Consider the following 22053-nt stretch of genomic DNA (forward strand, 5'->3'; position numbering starts at 1 on the left):
CCCCTACATACGCCCCTATTTATTTAATGATTCAATTGACCTTTTAAAAGATAGCCAAATCAAAATTAATAGAAAATGTTGAAATATTGTTAAGGTCCACTAAATGCATGTGATGAAATCACTCATTTACATATTATGTTTATACTTGTAATCAGTCAGCACATTATCATTCACCTTACTTCAGTCTTGAATGAATATTTATCATCCTCTGTATAGGTATACCTGATAAGTAGAACTCATATAACTTAAAAGTAGAAGCCCTCAATTGTTATCTATTGCATTGCAATTAGTATTTAAATGAGTTGCTGCCACTGTGGCATGCAGATAGATTCTCTGGTGATAATGTGTATAAAGGCTGAATGCTTGGACTTAATAAAGGACTTTTAGACTTGGAACTGAATATGTGAGTTTGTAGTTATATTCCCTCTCCCATGCATCAGTGACAAGTAAAATATTAGAAGAACCTGGGTAGGGTGGAACATGGACCCCTACAATATGAAACGGCTTATCTTTGGGCTTATTATTTAAAAGAATATCCGATAAACTACAATGTTTATAAAACATAGCCCTTTATCTCATTAACCTTTGAAAAGTGACATGCATATTTAGATCGAAATTTTCGTTTTGTCACACACTATTTTGAGATAGGCCCACTCACGGATAGATGGCGCCACTTATTAATCCCATCTCTAAAAGAGCGCGCTGGGGTAGAATGCAGCAAATTAAATGTTCTGGATTGATGTGTTTACATGGGGATTATAAGTAACCTGAATATTTTAATGTGTTCTCATTCCATCACCAGCCCTTTCAGTTGACTTACACCCCACCCCCCAAAAATTAAATAAATAAACCAAGAAATAGAATAATAAAAATAATAAGCGAAAATTGTGGAAGACTGCTGTAGATGCATGCATTAAACTTCAGATCTGTGTATTTTGTCCATAATATAGGTGGCAGACTTCAACAATTGTTGAGAGCTTTTTTTCCAAGTGGTTTCGCTAAAGTGGGCAGCTATCAATCACCTTCCTCTTAACAAAACGCTTTCTATCGATCCTGTCAGTGCTTTACCAACCGCGCCTGGCAGATCGATGCTTTAACAAAGGTACCACCCTGCTTGTATTGGTTACCAAATGACAATCAATGAACGGAACAGACTCCGACATCGGCACATTATCCACTTCGATGTTGTTTGGGGTTTCCATTAATCGGGAATATGTATATTAATTGGATTACATTGAAAACCCATATTCCATATATTTACCATTGTTGCTGGGCCCGTAAACTGGTTCGTGGTACCTATATTCCTTCCTGTAAAGTATTACCGTATTACCATCGTACCGGTATCAAATTACATTAAAAATGCATGAAGCACCGCTGCCATTTTGAGTGAAAAGTTTGCTGCATTAGGACCATTTATAGAGCTGCCTACATGAAAATGATGATACCTTAACGGTGTCCGCTAAAAAGAACGGAAAGTGGTGAAAAAAGAAGATGAGTTTTAAGAAATCGCCGTTGTACAAAATTCTCACTTCCCGGTCGCCAGACACGGTAAAGAAAGCATTGGAATACATTCGAACGGATGAAAATTTCGATGCGGATCTGAGCGAGAAGAACGGGGAGGGCTACCTTCATTTGGTCGCCATTTTAGAAGGTGAAAACAAGAAAGTCAAAGGTGTTCCAAGCCTGGTTCCCGTGGTATACGCTTTGGCAAATGGCGGCATTGAAGTGGACGGCCAGGATAATCGCGGCAACACAGCCCTCCACACCGCGGTGATGTGCGACGCCGGAGGAGCTCTGGTGAACGCTTTGTTCAAAGTCGGCGTCGACCCCACCATCACCAACAAAGAAGGCAACACGGCTGGAGACTACGTGCCGGACGATGAAAGTTCCACCCTGTACGCCACCTTTGAGATGCTTTTCCCTGGTCTTTGGAAGGCAGTGGAGGATGGGGAAGCTGACAAGGTGGAGGAGCTCCTGGACTACTGGTGTAAGATCGACCAAGTTAAGTTTCGGAAGTCTATTCTGGAGATGGCCAGAGAGAAAGAGAATGAGAGAATCGTAGAATGTTTGGAAAAGGCAGGGAGAACCAACGAAATGGTTCACTCTGCCCTGGGCGGGGACTCAGCCAAGGTGAAAAATCTCCTCAAGGATGGGGATAAAGTTAACATGGACACGGTGGATGAAAGTTACATGGATGAGAATGGACACGTGGTTCCAATGCCTCTCTTAGGAGTAGTCGGACTGTACGGTCTGAACGACGTGGTGAAGGTACTGGTCAGAAAAGGCGCAGACGTCAACAGTCGAGTTTTGAACCCAACCACAGGTGAAAAACAGCCTTTGTTTTATTATGTCATGAAGCGCTCCAAAACGGTTAATGTGGATTTTGTCCGAACCTTGGAGAAGGCAGATTTGTCCTTGATCACAGACGACAAGCACGATATTCTTTGGCGCGCTTTTGATCGCGGGTACCCCCTTGAAGTGATGGAGTACCTCAATGACAATGACTTTTCACTGTTTGAGTACAGTCGACAGGGGCACACTTTGCGCCAGAAAATCATGATCAGGTCCATTGGACTGCCCGAGGACGAACAGAGAAAAAACCTTCTCTTTGTCGACGAACACATCCTGGGCTACGCAGCAAATGGGAACTTGGAGCGGTTGAAGGGATTGGCCTTAGATGGCTATTATGACCTGAACGTGGAGAATCACAAGGGGAAAAAAGCCGCTTCGCTGGCCAGGAAAAAGGGTCATGACGAAGTGGCCAATTTCCTAGAAGAATTAGACGATTTCCAGGTAATAATTTTCAGATTTATTGTGTATTTATTGTGTATTATTATTGTTAAGGGTTATACGTTAAGTATATGTCCATGTGATGTAAGCAAACGTTATTTCTCCTCTCAGGATTCAGTGTAAGTCCACCTCTGCGGCCACCATTGTCCAATGTCGATTTGCCGTATCTTCTGTCAACGGCTTAGCAACAGTAGTTTCTATTGTATTTGAATAGCATGTCACTCACGGCAATCAAAACGGACCTATTTGGCATATCCTGCATAGTCGTAGGGTATGTTAAGGGAGGAGCTATTATCTCTTTTCCAGATTTAAGAAGTATTTTTGTGAGATATTGATAGCGCGTAAGTCTTTTAATTTTTTCAGAGGCTAAGTCTCTAATTTTTTCATTAGTCAAAGATGTTTAGTTCTGTAGTGTATATAAATACCAAAGTTCAATATATAAGATGTAAGTTAAAGTCTCAACAGAAAAGAGATACATAATACAAATATTTAAACAAGACCGTAGACTGAAAATTAATCAAAACGTACATGAAAACATAATACTAAAAAATAAAATTTCTCTTACTTCTAAATATTGGCAACAGGTCTTGGCTGTAAAATGAATCATGTTATCACTATTACTCAAGAATAAAAATTACATTATTCACATAATTGACACATTCTTTCTGGAACAGATAATTTTCCATATCCTTCTTCGCAGGGGGGGGGGGGGGGGGGCACCCCATATCTGACCTTAGCCAGTGCACAGGAGGTAAAGCCCTATAAAAACTTCACTGAATTGGAGGCTTTCAAAAGCTAACCCTTCTTTCAAGTACTTTCAACAGTCTACGGTCCTACACATTAATTAAATTATCTCGCGTCGTCGCACGATGTCCTGTTGTTTATGGTAGCTATTATATCTGTTCTTCAGTGCCCCTGTGATAGAGAGTCCGCTTCCCATCCATTCGTACAGGTAAGCCCCGCCCTAGATTTTGACCCACTTATTGCTAGGTCAGGCTAACCCTAACCATTATAACTAAATGGAAGGCAGACTTTCTGTTACACCGGACACACGGGCTTTGCTGAAACAGGAAAGTTAATAGAAAACGTGCCACTATTAACTCATTCTCATGGGTTGACAATAAATAATAAGTGCAAATAATGCGGGACTTATCGATCACTACAATGAGTAAACATGGATAATCGGGCACACTTCATAGAATAAAGGGGACTGGTGTTGATCGATAGCGTCATCTTTACCTGGGCATATATCTAGTGTGTTTAGATGGCATCCTGTTGTTAGGCAATCCGCTCTCATTTCTCACTTCTAGAATCCACCGAACTCCCCCTCTTTCCCCTTGATCATTGCATTATTTCAGGTCTTCAGCTCAGATCTGCCAAATATCAATTTGCCTCGTCATAACGACCTGCTAGAAAAACCAAAACAAAGGACAAATCGAAGTAGGACACGACAATAAAATCGACAAAAACCAATCAACCTTGAACTCTTTTTGGGCCTCTTTCTTCGCCAGCCACGTCTCTCCAAATTTTCTGTATTTTCTGTATTCTAACATTGCATGTATATTTGGTTTTGTTTCTCTATAGTTGTTAATATTTTGTTAATATCCTTAAAAGTGATGACGTCTATCCTATTTTGAAAAAAAAAACAATTATTGAATATGCCCTTTCTGTTTTTACTATATGCCTATATAAACGAAATCGTTTAACTATAAGTGCCAATGCGTATACTTTTCAGGTAAAAGTGATACAACTGCACAAAGCCGTGGAAAATGCCAACATGTCGGAGGCCAAGAAATACCTTGATGACAGAGATATGGGGCGTGCCAAGGACAGGGGTGGGCGCACTCCACTGCATAAAGCCGTCATCTACGAGAGGAGAATCATCATCAAGTTTCTGATCAAAGACTACCCGGAGACACTGAATATGAAGGATTTTGTAAGTCAAAACTGCTGTTTCAATTAACACCAATATTTTGTCCAATAAAAACCAATAGTCTGACCATCTCCTGTAAGTTCAATAAATAGCGTAATGATAATCTAATGTCATTGCGTGAAAGGACATTAATTGCAGCATATTTAGGGCAGACGACAGGGAAGAAGTGTGTTCTCAAACGAAGGGATCGAGTTGGCAAAAAGTATGCCATTGTGGGCTCCTTGTTAAGACAACCGTCCCGGGCTGAGTAATCACTAGCACGCGCTCGTGCGCACACACGCACACGCTGGAGCTGATTCACGAGTAGTGGGAGCTGTTTGTGTGTCTCTCAGTGTGACGTCAGTAACGATCTCAGTAATGATCTATGCGTTGTTGTTAAATCCTTTATCAACATCCTATGTGATAACGATCCCTCCTGAAACCTTGTTTTGAAATCAAGGCTGTATCAATGGGTCGATCATATTGATTTTAGGTAATGTGCGTATTGTATTATTATACAACTCTTCATGTCCTCATGTCGCGAATAAATTGCTCTTCACACATAGATTGCTCTTGGGCACAGCGAAAAACGCTCTCGCTTCCAACAGGTTAAGTTCTTTTTTAATGACTCATATATATATGCACACTGTATTGTTAGTTAGACGTTTTGTAATAGAGCAGAACGACTGTTTCTTCATCATTTAATGGCATAAGATATTTGCAGGTTCATATGCTGCATTCAGTAGAACAACACTTGTGAATATTCCTGATGGAGTCACCCCAATTCTCAAAGTGGTCTCTTTTACCCTACAAACACCACACGCCACCCATAACTCCAGATTACTACTATAATTATGATTCAGTCTGTCTGGTTTTGTTATGTAACCTATCTGTGCCGGGATTTTTAATTTTCAGACAATATCAGTTGTGTTTTAATAAAAGCCCCTAGAATTATCGATTGGATCAAGAATTTCCGCCTTTCGTCCGAATGAAACATCATTCAGCTGTTGTTTAAATGCATTTCCGCTGCCTTTTATTTCTCAAATGTTATATATGTTTTTAGAACTACTTCGGCTTGGATTTCATCATTATCAACAATATCATTAACAAAGCATCAGGCTACTTAGTCTGATTAATCGGCTGGTTTTATTCGGAATATTAATGAGCCAGGCAGTGTGTGAGATAAATGTATAGGGAGACTTCTCTCTCGAGTACGCTTAGTTCTTGCAATGACTAGGTTCTCGTCAAAGTGGCATATTATTTTTTAATCTTCGCCCAGTTAGAGTACACCGTTAATCAGATAAAATAGATGCCACTATTTACTTTATTATCAGAAATATAATGATCAAAACTGTGGAATCCAGAAGTAGCAAATGCGCAAATGTTTTTTCTCTTGCATATTTCAAATAAATAAATAATTAAAAGACAACTACTGAAGGTGTTCTGACACACTTCAGATGATAGGGATACTGAGTTAATGTACACAAACCTCTTTACTAACTGATTAAAAATCATATGTCAAAGAAATGACTGTCTTAAGTTTATTGTTGTTGGTTTTTTTTTTTTTTTCAGAATGGAAGAACACCTCTTCATTTCGCCTGTGCGTTACCAGACGCAGACGACATCGTGGACTCTCTGCTACGGGCCGGGGCTGACAAGAATATCACAGATTTTGTAAGTGTCATGGTTGAAATAGAGCCAGAGAAAGTTAGGAATGAAAAGTATTGCATTTCACACGTACAAATGCACAAAAGCAGGAAAACGAGCGTAAACAAGCACTGATACATGTAGGCCTATGTGGCCTACTCGATTGAACACACATTTATGCTAATTTTTTTGCATTTTTTATGCTTAATACGCGTTTTATAAAATAACACATCCTGCCTTTTAACTATCAAATGCAAACAAATACAACTGTCACTAAGGAAGATAAACCCGCCTTCCTCTTCTACCCCAATACATGTAATACAGAAATATTCAGTTTTTGATTATCTTTCTCTTGTCACTTTTTAATGTATAGCATCAGATTATACATAGTTTTCTGTATGTGTATGTATTCACCACTCTGAGATGGTAAATAAATAAATAAATAAAATAAAATAAAATAAAATAAAATAAAATAAAATAAATAAATAAATCACGATATTGCAGGACGGTAAGACTCCCGGGGACTACAGAAACAAGGACAACAAGTTCGTGGCGGCTGAGAGAGAGACGCTGCCTGGACTGGACCTCTGGCTACGGAACCAGTACCACAAGTGGGTGGACGCCATTGAGGAAGGCGACTACAACAAGGGGAAGGAATTACGGGAGGAATTGCCCGAGTGGCTGAACGCCGGTAAGAGGCGGAGGAAGATCGGTGACGTGACAGCGTTGAAAAAAACTTGACCCAAAAGTGCATGATTTCAAGTCTGGAAGCAATGTGAAAGTTAATTGCATTACGGCATATAAAATCTGCATTAAATTCTGGCATTTTAAGTTTGATAACCACTGCCGTTGTGTGTTGCTTATTAGTTAAAACATTTTCGTTTTGTTAGCGGCGTTGCAATATACCTGTTAACGCCCGCGTGGGAAGGCGGGTACTAGCATATCCTATACGTAGACCGTTCCTTCTCAAAAGCATGTCATCTTGAACGAATAAAAATCTTTAAGGTCCATCACAGTATGCCATGTAAGTGTTATTTCACATAGTCCGTATTGTCTTTGTAGGAGATATAATGAAGCAAATGTACCTGCTCCCAGGAGAGGAGAAACCGAAGGACCTTCTCTTTGTCTGTGTGACAAACAATCAAGAGGAAATGGCCCTGTATCTGGTAGAGGAGGGAGCCGATGCAGTCATTAAGGGTCCGGTAAGATAACGAACACGCACACTTACACACATGACCGCATGCATTCCTAGATTTGCGACTGGTGATTGTCACGGTTGGATCAATGGTTAATATATCATTAGTCACAAAAACTAGCCCCCGCTCATGCCTTTAAAGTATACTTCTTTCTTTGAAGCGTTAAACGCACAGACAACTGAGCAAAGAATCCGCTCTCAAGGTCAACATTATTTTTAGTCAAATCTTCCTCGGCTTTAGAAGCAGACCGTCTCTTCTCCTTCAAAATTCTTTTTGAAGTACGTCCAAACCTTTAAAACTTAGTCGCCCATTCGAGGAGATTATTATAATATGAATGTAATCGGGATATGTGGATTGCAATAACTGTTTTATTTTCACCTTTCAGTACGGTAAGGGAGGCAAGGTGGTGACACTACGCGAGGCCGCTGAAGAACGTGGAATGCGAGACTTGGCCGAGCTGGCGGAAACAGCCGAGGAGGTAACGTAAAAATAGACATCATATTCGAACTGAAGTTGTACTATTCAGGCAGGGCCGAAATGAAAAAAAAACTTTTACTATAATTTAAAACTAAAATATCGAGAAAGATTTAGAAATTAAACTGCTGTTGTTCAAAATATGTTGAAGACAGTCGTTGTGCGAAGTTCAGCTGCATCTTCTTCCCAACCTGCGATAGTTTGAATTTTAAATATTTCAAAAAACAAACTGCGCGAGCAAATCTACGACCATTAATGGTAATTTCAGATGGCCAAGGAAGAAGACGGGGAATTAGAGGACCTGGCAGACCATGACATGGACAGTAACCCAGCACTGCAGAATGGGACTTCGAAAGGCGGGAAGGGGAAAGAAAAGAACGGGCACGCTAACGGAAACGCCAACGGCCAAGACACCCCAGAAGGCGAGATAAAAAGCAAAAGTTGCACCATTCTGTAAATGACCGTTCCAGCGGTAAATAAAAAATCAATGATAATGATAGTTACTGTGCAGAAAAGGGAGCAAACGCCAGTTTTCCCAGGAATAACCGGTCGAATGGCATTTGAAGCCGCGAATACCCAGAAATGGGAGAGAAACCGTTAGATTGTGAAAATGCGGTCTGCGCGTGGAGTAATACAGGCAATTCCAATTGGCTTAAATTAAGCTACTGGCATTTTTTGGATCGCTTCAAATTTCAATTCAGGCACTTATTTTTACCCTGAGCGGTTACTGTAGTTCCATATGTGGGTTAATTGTACAGGATTGGACGTAATTCAAGACAAAATGTATGGGTGTCTTGCATTTCATATCGTGTCGATGTAAAAAATCACCTCGAATGGGTTAAGTTTGCCTTTCCTAGGTCGTCCAACATGTTCTGTTCTTATAATAGTTTTAACTTTGTTAAATAAAAGAGACATTCAGAAAGGTCAAATTTGAAATGAAAAACATTTAAACAACATAATCAATTCAACTGTGATACAATTTTGCATTGGTAAAGCAGTTAAATTAAATTTGAAAATCATTTTATTTCAAAGATACATTATATACGGACATTTTCCATGTATTTCAGTTTCTTATGTGCTAGTATATGTACATGGTACAGTAATATTATGTACAAGATGCACTCTGTACTTATATGAACAATATACATGTATGTCATAGATAATAAATCAACTGTCTACAGCCAACTGCTAGGAACTGTGTTCATTAATGTTTCCTAATCATTCCAGGCCTTAGTTTGGATGTATGCTGCATGCAAACAACATCACACCTGTATTTCTTGTTATTTTTAATACATGTTTTTTCAGGTCCTGCTATAATCAATTCGGTCCTGAATACATCTCTCACACTCATTCACTTTCTTGGCCATCTTTTGAACACATGGAAGCCTTACGGGTCCAACTGAATCTCCTGTCTTGTTTTTCTTTTGGTATTTTAAGTACTTAAAATAAACTTTCTTCTTGCATGTTTCAGCACTGTAATAATGGAGTTTAGTTTCATCAGTTTCATCTCTGATACCTATCAGTGTACAATTTGTTTTCCCAACTCTGGATTACGTGGCGACTGCCCCTGATATTATCTCAATAAGTCCGTGTCATCTCAGCCTTGGACTTGCCAGTCTGTTTAGGCATCTTTTTATGTGATCCGTCATCCAAGTCCTTAGCCTTGTAGTAGTGAGGGGCCACTTCCAACAACCACTGGTTCTCAATTTCTATCACCTGTAACAACAACAGGAACAACATGGGTAAAAGTTGTAAAAACTGAAAGTTCTGAATAGGTGTTTTGCAATTTCTCATTGCATTTAGACCACATGAAAAAAAAATGACCAAAATGGAGACTGAATATCCTAAAATCAGGCATAACCCTTAAGTTTCATCCAGGCAACATCAACAAAATTATGGAAGGAATGTTCTCAACATCAATACCTCACTACGACAGAGGTTTGTCCCTGGGTTCTAGATAGGATGATAAAAAGTAGCATTCTTTACTTAGAGACTAAATAACATAAGTGACATGAAAAGTGATAAAAAAATTCTTTACTTAAAGTCTTAATAACACCAATCAAACACTACGGCATGTTTTATTTAGTCTCTTAAGTACAGAATATTATACTCTATCTTAATAATACCACACTGTGCTAATATATACGGTAACCGTGAATTATGTGTCTAATATCCCCATTACCTGTCTCATGAATTCTTTGGTGGTGAGTACCAGCTCATGGTAGATCAGCCATCTTGGATGTTCCTCAAACAGACTGCTGTTGGGGTGGACCATCACTGTCTGCTGGTGCTTGACAGTTTTGTACTGACCACTCTTACTAAGACGAGCTGTGTGGTAGAAAAACCCTGCTGTGATGGCCTGAAAATAACAACAATTACATAACAATATATCATATCAATAGCAGTTATAATTATTATACATCATAATAAAATATCATTATATAACACACATCGTAAAAAAAAAAATGTGGTCCAGTTTTATAACCTTTCTAGTTCTAATTCAGTACTTGTAGATTTTCTCCATAGCTATTTTACACAGTTAAAAACAATTTGACACATTTGGCTGGTGAAAACACTATCGTCTATTCTTTATTTGTTACGGAATAAGTTCACAGCAATGGGACGTGATCTTTTCCTTGCTCCATACCATATGACACAGACATCTAGTTGGTCATGTCCTAGTCTTAAAAGCCTCAACCAAAGACAAACAAACAATGAGAAAATGATAAGGATGTCATATAAAGACCAGGCGACTTAGAAAAGAAAAAAACAATTCAAGGGACTTATAGTAAATATGAACCTGCTTGTGTCCACAGATGATTCCTTTGAAGACTGAAATAAACACTTCTCTCCTCTGATTTGGCTTATCTACAAGGTGACTATTCCTGGAATTCTCTCAATAAGTCTTTTATGTGGCAAAGCAACTTCCAAAAATCCCAAAATTAAGCAGCAGGGCAGCTAAGATGTGCTTTGCAAAACAGTCTACACACACACACGACATCCTTACCTTCCTGATGGCGACAGTGTCTTCCTTATTGGACTGAAGCTCTATCTCCACTCTCTCCATCAACCCCTCCAACTGCTCTCTCACGTCCCTGGCACGCTTCATGGATCTGTGCTGGATGAAGTTCTCATAGCACCACTGGGTGGAATAATCCGTCTCCATCCACTAAAATAAATACTACAGTGATGAACAGTGTCGTCAATGTAAACATTCTACTAGATCTGTGCTGGATGAAGTTCTCATAGCACCACTGGGTGGAATAATCCGTCTCCATCCACTGAAATAAATACTACAGTGATAAACAGTGTCTTCTACATCGACATTCTACCAGGATTAAAAGTCCTTTTTTGTCTATGTTTGAAATAAAAAAGCTAAACTTCTAAGTTAAGTTTATTTTTTAGTTATACAAATGTGTAGGGCCAGTATAATAAAATGTTAATATAAGAGACACAGGGCTAGTGTAAGGGTCATAGGGCCAATATAATATCAACATTTTAGATTGCTTTGTATACTGGCCTTGTCATACAACACACACACACACACACACACACACACACACACACACACACACACTACAAGTTGAAGAAATAAAAAGAAAAGAGCAGACACCTGTGTATAGACATTCATCAACGTCAGGTGGTCTCCACCAGGCACAAAGAAGTTCTGTCTGGCCGTGTCTGCGTGAACGATCTTATCCTTGGGACGGTAAAAGATGGCGTTGTTCACTGACAGCATGGCTGTGATGGTGAGGATCTCCTCAGAGCATTTGTACCTACAAGAAAAAAATACATCAGAAAGCATTACCTGTTACCATACTGGACAAAACTGATTTTCAACATGAAATTAAATCTGATCAGTTCTCTGCAAATGCATATATCTTACATCTTGATAACACTTAAGGCCTTGTATAACAGAACGTATCCTTAAATTAACAGTTCAGTAGTCAACATCTCCTGTGGCACAAAACAGGACTGACAAGGACCTCAACCAAAAAAAAACTCAAGCGGTTAGGGGGTGACTAACTTTTGTGTGTTCGGTCGCACTTAAAAGGGAGTGAAAAAGCATTGAGAAACATAAAGCACAATAAGTTAATCACCCCCCCTCCCCTGCACAAGAAAGTATTTCACTGAGTAAATCCGATTACATTCAGCGAGGGTCCCTGCAAAGTTGGATCACTCTACCTAGTACAAGGAATGCACCCTAATCAGGACCTCAAAGATATTTATGCTATCTAAAGGGACACGAACACAACTAATTGCTGCCATTATCTATAAAATTACTTTTCAGAGGCCAAAATCATTTTAGACAGCATGGGGTCCACAGGGAACTCCGCCATTCTCCTCCCCAGCTTGGTCAGCTCTCCGCGGTGGTTCAGTGCTCCCAGAGCATACAGCTGTTCCAAGGCCAGAACGAGGGTCTCGTGCGGAGGGGGGTCCATGAAGTCGAAGTGGATCAAATCGTTGATCCCCAAACTCTTGAGGAGCAGAACCACATTGCCTAAATTGGTTCTTTGGATCTAGAATGGAATAAGTGACAGAAGTGATAATAAAGTTAAATTGGGAAATTAATAAACTGACTTAGAAGATCTCTCATAATATGAACTGTTCTTACAAGTAAAATGAAACAAATGATAAAATGTTGTGTTACTTCCTTATTTTTTATTATTTTGAAAAAAACTATGTTTGTCAGCACAAAATTTAAGCCTATTATGAACTGAGGCATCATGGGATACTGCTGTCAGTAGATACTTTGTGCACAAAACTAAACAATGAATAATTTTAAGAGTGGTAAAATTGCCTAAAAGTCTATAACAACTAAGCCATTTATGCTTCTGTGTGCAAGTAAGCAAGCACATAAGACAGCAAACATCCTCTAACCTCAGGAATAGTGTTGTCTTCCAGTTCGTTTTTGTATGCCCAAGCTGTGTACAGGCGGAAACATTTCCCTGCAGACACGCGCCCAGCTCTTCCGGCTCTCTGATTGGCTGCTGCCTAAAAGCGGGGTAAAAAAGAGATATATTATAAAACAAGGATTCAAACATTATAAAGTGTTGTGAATTTCAACAACCCAATCAAGGCCATGCTAAGTAATACTAAGGTCTGCTATTTCACTCCACAGCAACAATACCAAAGGTATCCAACTTTTTGCCTTAGTAACTAATACTAAACATCGCATTTGTGCCATAGAATCCAGTGTCAAGATTCAGAACTAGTAGCTATGGTAACCAATACCTTAGATATAGGTGTCACCACCAGTGACTCCATGCCCGTCCTTGCATTGTAACTCTTCTGCTTACAGAAACCCACATCTATCACAAAGGTAATGCCGTCTATCGTAAGAGATGTCTCTGCGATGTTTGTTGCCAGGACAACCTGTCAATGTAACAGATGTGCATTTAACAGAAATCACTTAGAATAACGTAAAATCCATCATTGCTGCAATTTACAAGAAACTTACATAAAATTAATGTTCATTTCAGCTGAACTAAAAAACATCTCACCGAATTATATTTTCATAATTGTAAATCCCAACTTCTCAGCAGCCAGAGCACTATATATAATGTCTGTCCCAGACAGTCATCACTATTAGTAGGTCTAAAAATGAACTGCTAAGATTTATGATGTACATATCACTACTAAAAATAATGCTTAGCCTGGTAAGATCGATATTTTATCCGGAAGCCAGGATGATCACTGGTTCAAGACCATATACGTGACCAGTGCTGCCCCAGTTTTATATACATGTAGTGGACCCCTTTGTTTTAAAACAAAAATATTACACAGATCATGTTTTGGACAATTACCTATGAATACAGATAAGAATTTAATATTTTTCAGCTAGCTGTAAACATGAAGCAGTAACTCACTTTTCTGGCACCAGGTGGTGTTGGTTCAAATATTTTGGACTGCATATCTGAGGGCAGTGTGGAGTAGATAGGCAGAATGATCAGCTCTTTTAGCTTGGACCCTAGCTTTTTAGTTCTCTCCTAAAGTGTAGGTATAAAGGGTTGTAACATTTTTTTCTTTAATAAAAAAACTTAATCAATCAATCAATAACAGAGGTATCATAATTTAATGCTTATTTTTAATTTTTAAACTTACAATTTTTCCATTCACTCACAGATCATAATACAAGTATAATTAAAAAAAGACTTAATAAAATTGTTCTTCCATTCCAATATTTTTTATACATTTTCATACATACAGTGAAATATATAATTATACAGATGTACATTTTAATTCAGAGAAATAAAGGTTCCCTAACATATGCAGGTCTAACTCACCATAAGCATCTCATTAGCAGTCTCAATCTCTTCCTGTCCTGTCAGAAACACCAGAATATCTCCCGGCACTGGCTGAGTGCAGTGGATCTGTAGAACTGAGACTACTGCAGCATCGATGTAGTCAGCCTCGGGGGCCTACAACATAACAAAAACAGTTACACATCTCTGTAGTCAGCCTCTGGGGCCTACAACATAACACAAACAGTTACTGTAGTCAGCCTCAGGGGCCTACAACATAACACAAACAGTTACACATCGATGTAGTCAGCCTCTAGGGCCTACAACGAAGCATGTCTTCGCTTCTGATGTAAGAGAAAAAGAGGCTTTAGAAAATAACTGATTTCACAGCAATTAAAAAAACAAACAACTGTCATTACATTATGTATCATCACATCAAGAAGACATAATTTACAAAGACTTTGCAAATGGGATGAAGGTAACATAAAAAGGTGACACAACCATCTAACATGTCTTCACAAAATATAACAAATGTTTCCATCTCCAACTCATTTCAATAAGCTTCTACAAGCATACTGTACCTTTGTGTAATATATGTCCACCGGATATCTTCTCCCTGGGATTCTGAATACTGGGGCATCATCAAAGAACTGCAAGGATATTCAACTGATGTTTTAATTGTTATTTTAAATATTAATTTTTGACTTATATTATTACCCAAATCCACATGCTGAATATATGTGTGATAAAACAAACGTAATGCATGCTATCTCTAACGGATTCTCTAGGAACCTTGTAGTAACAGTTCTGTAATTTAACCCTGATTAAAAGTACATTGTACTGCAAGTAAAGTAATTTGATGTTCTAACTGTTACTGTAATTTTTAAATTAATCTTTAACTTATATCATTACCCAAATCCCCATGATTAATATATGTATTATATAACAATGAATTTAAATCATGTGTAATGGCTTCTCAATGAATCTTGTAGTAGCAGTTTTGTAATCTAGCAATGAAGAACACTGTACTATATGTCTCACCATAGAAAACTTCTCTGCGTCAAGTGTAGCACTGGAGATGAGCAGTTTGAGGTCTGGTCTGAACCTGGCGATGTCCTTGACCAGTCCAAACAACACATCTGTGTGGAGAGTTCTCTCGTGAGCTTCATCTATGATCAGAACACTGGAGCAGAGGAAATATTAGAAACTAAGTAATGGGGTTTGACTGGTGCTGCAATATCCCTTGGATATATATATATACACACACATGCACATACACTCAAACACACAGAGCAATCTTTCTCCCAAGCACACATGAGAGAGAGAGAGAGAGAGAGAGAGAGAGAGAGAGAGAGAGAGAGAGAGAGAGAGAGAGAGAGAGAGAGAGAGAGAGAGAGAGATCCACATGTAACTGAATACATCAAAACACAAACACAGACATACATGTTCACAGAGACAGTCACACACATGTACACACACACACACACACACACACACACACACACACAGTGACCCACCTGTAGCTGGCTAGGTCAGGTTCTCCCAGAAACTCTCTCAGCAACATTCCATCTGTCATGTACTTCAAGACAGTCCTCTCTGAAGTACAGTCCTCAAACCTGATGCTATAGCCAACCTGGAGTATTCAAAACACCAACACACCATAAATATTTACATTAATTTTTTACTAATTTAAAAGTATTTTGATGAATCTGACTGATCTTGTCTATATATCTGAACATTAAATCTACATTCTGATCATCATTTTAGTCACTGAAATTTGACAGTGTACAATTAAAATAGTCTTCTATAGCACACATGCATATAAAACTCATTAAAGAGAACAGAAGAAAGGGGGGTGGGGGTAAATGCCTGCTGCACCCCACATCCACCCACAGCCCCCACCCACCCAGCCAGATCAACAAAAAAATTTACCTCATTCCCCAGTTTAAATCCCATTTCCTCTGCCACTCTGGCAGCCACTGACATGGCAGCCACTCTCCTAGGTTGAGTGCAGCCCAGCTTCATGCCATCCTTACAGTAACCCTGGAAAATATGACACTTGTAAAATTAAGCTTCTTTCTTTGATCACATGATGGTGTGGTAGTCTGCACCAGAGTTCTTCATCTTAAATGTGAACTAGCTAAAATATGTGACTTTTTTCAACACCTACCCAAAACAACTGCACTTTGGACATTATGAAATTGAAAGGTATCAAAAACAATGTCCTAAGACACTTTATTGTAGCAATCATTAAATCTCATTTTGTCATCATACACAATGAGGATAACACATCTTGTGCTGCTGATTATATAGAAATTTTTACATAAGTTTGTTGTGGTCATTACCATTATGTCCATTACTACGATTGTTATTTATTTTTGTACTTACAGCCTCATGTAAATACTGTGGAATCTGGGTGGTCTTTCCACTTCCAGTCTCGCCCTCTATAATCAGCACCTGATATGTCTCCACAGCTTTCAGAAGGTCCTCCCTGAACGGCCAGATTGGAAGACTTTTACGCGTTTCCTCTATTGTCATCTTCTTCTTTTGTCGCTCTGACAGCTCTGGTTCATCTTCCTAGAATAGTCATTGTGATTATTGAAATGATATTATTTTTTCCTTGAAATTAGATTCATTACTTTACAAAACTAAAAAGAGTTTCCAGAAAATGCATAAGATCTGTTCAACTTCCCTTGTTTAATCGAGATTTTCTCTTAGATTAAAAAAAAGAGAAAGAGTAAAAAAGAGACTAGTTTGACCCTTATCCAGTTGTTGGAACTGAGCTTCTATAAAAGAGAAGTCAAATGAATACACTAAATTCTACAATGCTTGTTCACCTTATCTCTAGTGCCAGCCATTGGAATAGCCTGGATAAACTCTATCTCTTCATCCATTACAAAATCATATTCTTTTTCCTGAAAAAACAAGTATATATCTGTTGTCATAAAACAGATCATTTAGAAACTTGCACTTTCAGAACTTGGCAAATTTTAAATACTTTTAGTACTTAATTCAAATTAAAACCGGAGATTAAAAAAAAAAAACACTATGGATTTCTGGAATCTCTAATTTACATACTTTTTACCAAAATGTATCACTTCTGAACATAGTGGGTAAAATATACAACTCAAATAAATTCCATTTTCAAGGTTTTCAAAGTATGAGTAACAGAAGCAAGTTTTTATTACCTTTTTCTTAGCCTTGGCATCCTTGGCTCCAAACTTGAGAGTGGCAGCGTGGAGCTGCTCTTCTTCCCACCTCTTCTGTTCATAATTCAACCCTTTCTCATTCTCATCTTCTACAAATCGGTTTTCAGGTTTCTACAAAATAATAACACATAACTCATAGTGCTGTGTGTGTCAGTGACTGATATGTCAAGCTTTGTTTTAGGTAAACTGATGGTTAAACACAACAGATCTTTTAAAATAGTAAGATAAGCAACATTGTAAACCCTAACAGTAATGTGGTTTTATGCAGTAAAAAAGATGTTCTTTCCACATTTTGCAATTTATAAAGAAGACACAGTTTAAACCCCCCCCACACACACACACACAGCCAGACTTACACCACACACAAAATAGTATTTACTGATCACTCATGGCAAAAAAAAAAAAAAAAAAAAAAAAAAACATTTGAATTGCATTAACCACTACACAGTAAACAAGAACAGTTATCAACCCTCACCTCATCCCCTGTAGGCATGTAGTATCTGTTCACTTTCTCCACATCCCCGGCCCTCCTATGTTCCTTGGCCAACTTTAGGACATTCTGTTTGTACTCCTGCTCAGCCTTCTCCCGCTTTGTTAGGCTGGACAGATATAATAAACATATAAAGGTGTAAATACAGGTGAGAGTTTGGTAAGATATTTTATTTCTTACATTAAGGAAATTTTCAATTAATGTTCTATTTTTAATCATGAAAGTTTTTCATTTAAAGCAATCAGATCTCAGTATCTCCAGACCTTACAAGAAAAAGAGATTGTTACAAATGTTCATAAATGAAAACCAGGTCTCAAAAAAATAATTCTTACTTGAGATCACTGAACAGATAGTCTTCATCCATGAGATCTGCTTCCAAATCCTCCAATTTCGCAGCTTGGCGCTTCTTCAAATATTCTCTTCGTGATTGTTTTCTTAGCTCAGGAACTATTTTTTTCTTGTCTTCAGACTCGAGCTGCAGCCTCTTTTTGGCTTCTTCATAGGCCTAAAAACCCACAAAATGTAAGAAATCATTATGTTCTTTATGAAAGATTTTAAATAAACATCGATTGGCTGATTGAGTACGGTAGTTATTTCTAAGGGCAGGAAGCTTCTGTTTGTTGTTTTCTTCACTTGTCCATTCTTTACCTTCAGTCTGCTTACATTTTCATTAACTTCAAATAAAAAAATACTTTATATCAATCTACTTGTTTTATTTGTTTCAAAAGCGACTCAATAGGAAAAATAAAGATATGCTAAAACATATTCAGCAGTGTGGTAGCACGGTAGAAAGTTAGCAATAGCTGAATTCGGTTATTTTAAAAGGCAAGTTCCCATGTCTACTTTTTACTTGTCATTAAAATACAGACTAATCAGATGCAGCAACATATTATTGAATTAGCAGTCTCTGAACAAAACTCTACCTTTTTTTCTGACTTTGACATTACATTCCTTGTTTTTTCTTTATCTTTTGTCCTCAGACGGTTAGAAAACTCATCCTTTTCTTTCTGGTCAAGCAGTCTTTCTTTCTCCTCTCTGTCAAACTCATCTTCTGATGACTCAGCTTCAACTTTCTGCTGTCTTTTTTCTCTTGAAAAACAAAAGAAAATGTTGGAAACATCAGACTTTTATAATTCTGTCAAAAAATAAATGAAAACCAAACTTTCATTTCTATCCAAATTATGTTTTAATTCAGTGCAATACTTATTTTCAGTTCTCTTTTAATCACTTAACATAATTCATAGAGCCTATTGACACTTTTCCTTACTTCATCCTCAAAAAAATATACAAAGAAATTCAATGACATTACTATATAAGCTATTGTCAAATCTATAATGCACTAGCAATAATGCTTGTAAAATGTATGTGTCTTATGTGACCCGATTATAAAATATAGTGACTTTTGTCTTGTCACACACAGCAGTAGTTCTGTTAACAAATATTCTGCTTAAATTGCAATATGCCTACAATTCAACAATTATATATTGGAGCTCACCTCTCTCCATCACTGTCACTTTCATCCGACTCTGTCTTTCTTCTAATGTTTCTTTTCTTTTTCTTATCTTTCTTAGATTTCTGTAAATACAAAAAATGATGAAGATGTGGAATACTTTTTATGTGATAAACACCGTGACAGCTCAAATCAATAACACATTCATGATAAAATAATCACATGAGAAATCCAAAGTCCCTAATTATTTGCAAAATTATTTTACAAACTGTTTGGACTTATGAGGGCACACAACATTCTTAGAACATCAAGATTTCCTAACTGATTTGGAGGGGGGGGGGTCTCCCTTCAGCTGCTTGGCTAAAGCACTATTTTCTGTGGGTGCTATAATATAATATTTAGCAACTGATTAAGATGAAATAGCTGCTGGGGGGGTGGGGGATGTGTTGGTTTTGCAACATCTTCAGTGGTCTGGAAGTCAATTCTTGTTTTAGCTGATATGTCTTGACGAGTTCTTACTCACTTCACCAAAGTGACAAAGCCATTACTTACTTTGGCTGGAATAACAAATTCCTCTTCTTCCTCATCCTCTGACACCAGCTTGTAGCTTCTATTCCTTTCTTGTAGAGCAATGGCTTCCCTTTCCTGGATCCTGGCTAGCTTTTCTCCTTGCTGTCTTCTAGGGACCTACAGAAAGGCATATAACAGAGCTGTTATCAACGGCACTCAAACAGACCAAAATTAACTTCCTTGTAAGTTGTAGGAACTCGAAAAATAAGTTAAATGCTGCCTCATTTAAAAATTGAGATCACTCAGACATACTTGTCACATTTCAGGAAGGAAAATTATTAAATTATGATGGATGACTAAAAAAATATGAAGACTGGTCAAAAGAAATAACACGAAAAAGTATAAACACATACAACTATATATACACTATAAATACTCGCTGAGAACAAATCTTCAATTTTACCTTGAGAATAAAATAACATATACCTTGGACCAAAGTTCCTTGGCAAAGTTCTCCATGTTTGCATCAATATCCACTGTCTTTGTCTCCTTCAGCTTTTCAATGTAATCATCAGAGCTGGCAGCCTTACTGGCCAGCCCAATCAGATACTGGCCAATGTACTTGTCTGATATCCCAAGGATATCGTGCAGTTTATCATTTACCCAAGTGTCTATCATCGACATGGTGAGAGATTTAGTAGTGGGATTCAAATATAGTCTGTGTCCTTACAGCTGTAAGTTTTGGCCAGCTATATGTTGTGTTACATCCTTATTTCCATGGCTGTCGCCCTTGTGCCTCAGTCATGTTGTAAGATTTTTAAGTTTCACACTGCTCACAACTTTTCTAACACATCCTATTAATTATATATTAGGCTTTTCGGAATCTCAAAAAACATATTATATATCTCAGTTTAAATGTAACAAAAACCGAACCGACTTACATATAAATTGCTTCAACACATATATGGGCGGCCAAAAGGGCAAAAAATCATGTCGTCGATTCAGTTATGTTTCGTCGATTCACTGCCTTCCCATCGATTCAGTTTCAAGTTTAAACGATCCTGTCATAAATTCAACATCTACTTTCGTCAATTCAACTGTCAAACATTTCTCATCTACGGTGTATTAAAACCAATGCTGTCACTATTTTCGTCGATCGTGTAACTATTCTCGTCGATCGTCTAATCTCGTCGATCGTCCAACTAATCTCGTCGATCGTGTAACTATTCTCATCGATCGTCTATTCTCGTCGATCGTCTCATCGATCGATCGCCAGAGGGCGCTGCGGTAGCACATTGGCCTATCACATGACTATCAAAATGGCAGAAAACAAAATGATTGCTAGTGAAATAAGAACATTTTCTCAACAATTTCAATTTTAGTTGTTAATAATTAAAAGATATTCGGTTGTAGGGACATTATTTTCTAGTTGTGCTTAACTCTGACCATGGCTGGCCGAGTTAAAAATTACCGCGTGATTGACAGACAGAAGCACGTGTTGCTACCGCAGCGCACTCTGGCGATCGATCGATGAGACGATCGATGAGAATAGTTACATGATCGACGAGATATTAGACGATCGACGAGAATAGTTACACGATCGACAAAAACAGTTTGATGATCGACGAGATTAGTTACACGATCGACGAAAATAGTGACAGCATTGGTTTTAATACACCATAGATGAGAAATGTTTGACAATTGAATTGACGAAAGTAGATGTTGAATTTATGACAGGATCGTTTAAACTTGAAACTGAATCGATGGGAAGGCAGTGAATCGACGAAACATAACTGAATCGACGACATGAATTTTTGCCCTTTTGGCCGCCCATACACATAACCTTCAATCAAGACACAACAGACAAAATGCGTTGGGGAAACGTCGCCTGGAGCTTGTAAACAACACAATTCGAAGCAATTTACACCAAAAATTGACCTGGTTGGTCCCTAAAGTACTGTGTAAATTAAATAAATACAGTGTACTATGACAAAGGATGATTGGATGACACTATTTACTGAGTTCAAACCTCAATTTTCACTTCTAGATCGTAGTATTCAATCTTGTACGAGTTCACTTTTCGTATTCATGGGCGCCGCCATCTTGAAGGTTTTGTGCTACACCGCTTTC

At 38.1% G+C, this 22053-nt stretch overlaps 2 protein-coding genes across 2 annotated transcripts; one reads left to right on the forward strand and one right to left on the reverse strand.

Moving 5' to 3' along the window:
* Positions 1–12: 12 nt before the first annotated feature.
* LOC106171093 (uncharacterized) lies at positions 13–9204 on the forward strand. The gene is made up of 7 exons (XM_013551230.2): positions 13–2793; positions 4526–4726; positions 6275–6376; positions 6854–7040; positions 7412–7551; positions 7931–8023; positions 8288–9204. Exons 1-7 carry the CDS (start codon positions 1492–1494, stop codon positions 8474–8476), a joined length of 2214 nt encoding a protein of 737 aa, XP_013406684.1. The 5' UTR covers positions 13–1491; the 3' UTR covers positions 8477–9204.
* Positions 9025–22041, reverse strand: LOC106171092 (pre-mRNA-splicing factor ATP-dependent RNA helicase DHX16). Its single transcript, XM_087008422.1, has 23 exons — positions 21953–22041; positions 20410–20777; positions 19966–20100; positions 19459–19538; positions 18887–19052; positions 18296–18468; positions 17949–18072; positions 17453–17584; positions 17102–17179; positions 16653–16841; positions 16197–16307; positions 15782–15897; positions 15306–15447; positions 14846–14914; positions 14307–14441; positions 13890–14009; positions 13255–13395; positions 12901–13014; positions 12304–12539; positions 11633–11795; positions 11027–11188; positions 10202–10378; positions 9025–9735 (listed from the first exon to the last, which is right to left on the reverse strand). Exons 2-23 carry the CDS (start codon positions 20605–20607, stop codon positions 9598–9600), a joined length of 3099 nt encoding a protein of 1032 aa, XP_086864548.1. The 5' UTR covers positions 20608–20777; positions 21953–22041; the 3' UTR covers positions 9025–9597.
* Between the last annotated feature and the right edge of the window lie 12 nt (positions 22042–22053).

This window comes from Lingula anatina, chromosome 3, assembly GCF_051362555.1.
Source record: "Lingula anatina isolate TDL-2025a chromosome 3, LinAna3.0, whole genome shotgun sequence".
In the NCBI taxonomy this organism is placed as follows: Eukaryota; Metazoa; Brachiopoda; class Lingulata; order Lingulida; family Lingulidae; genus Lingula; species Lingula anatina.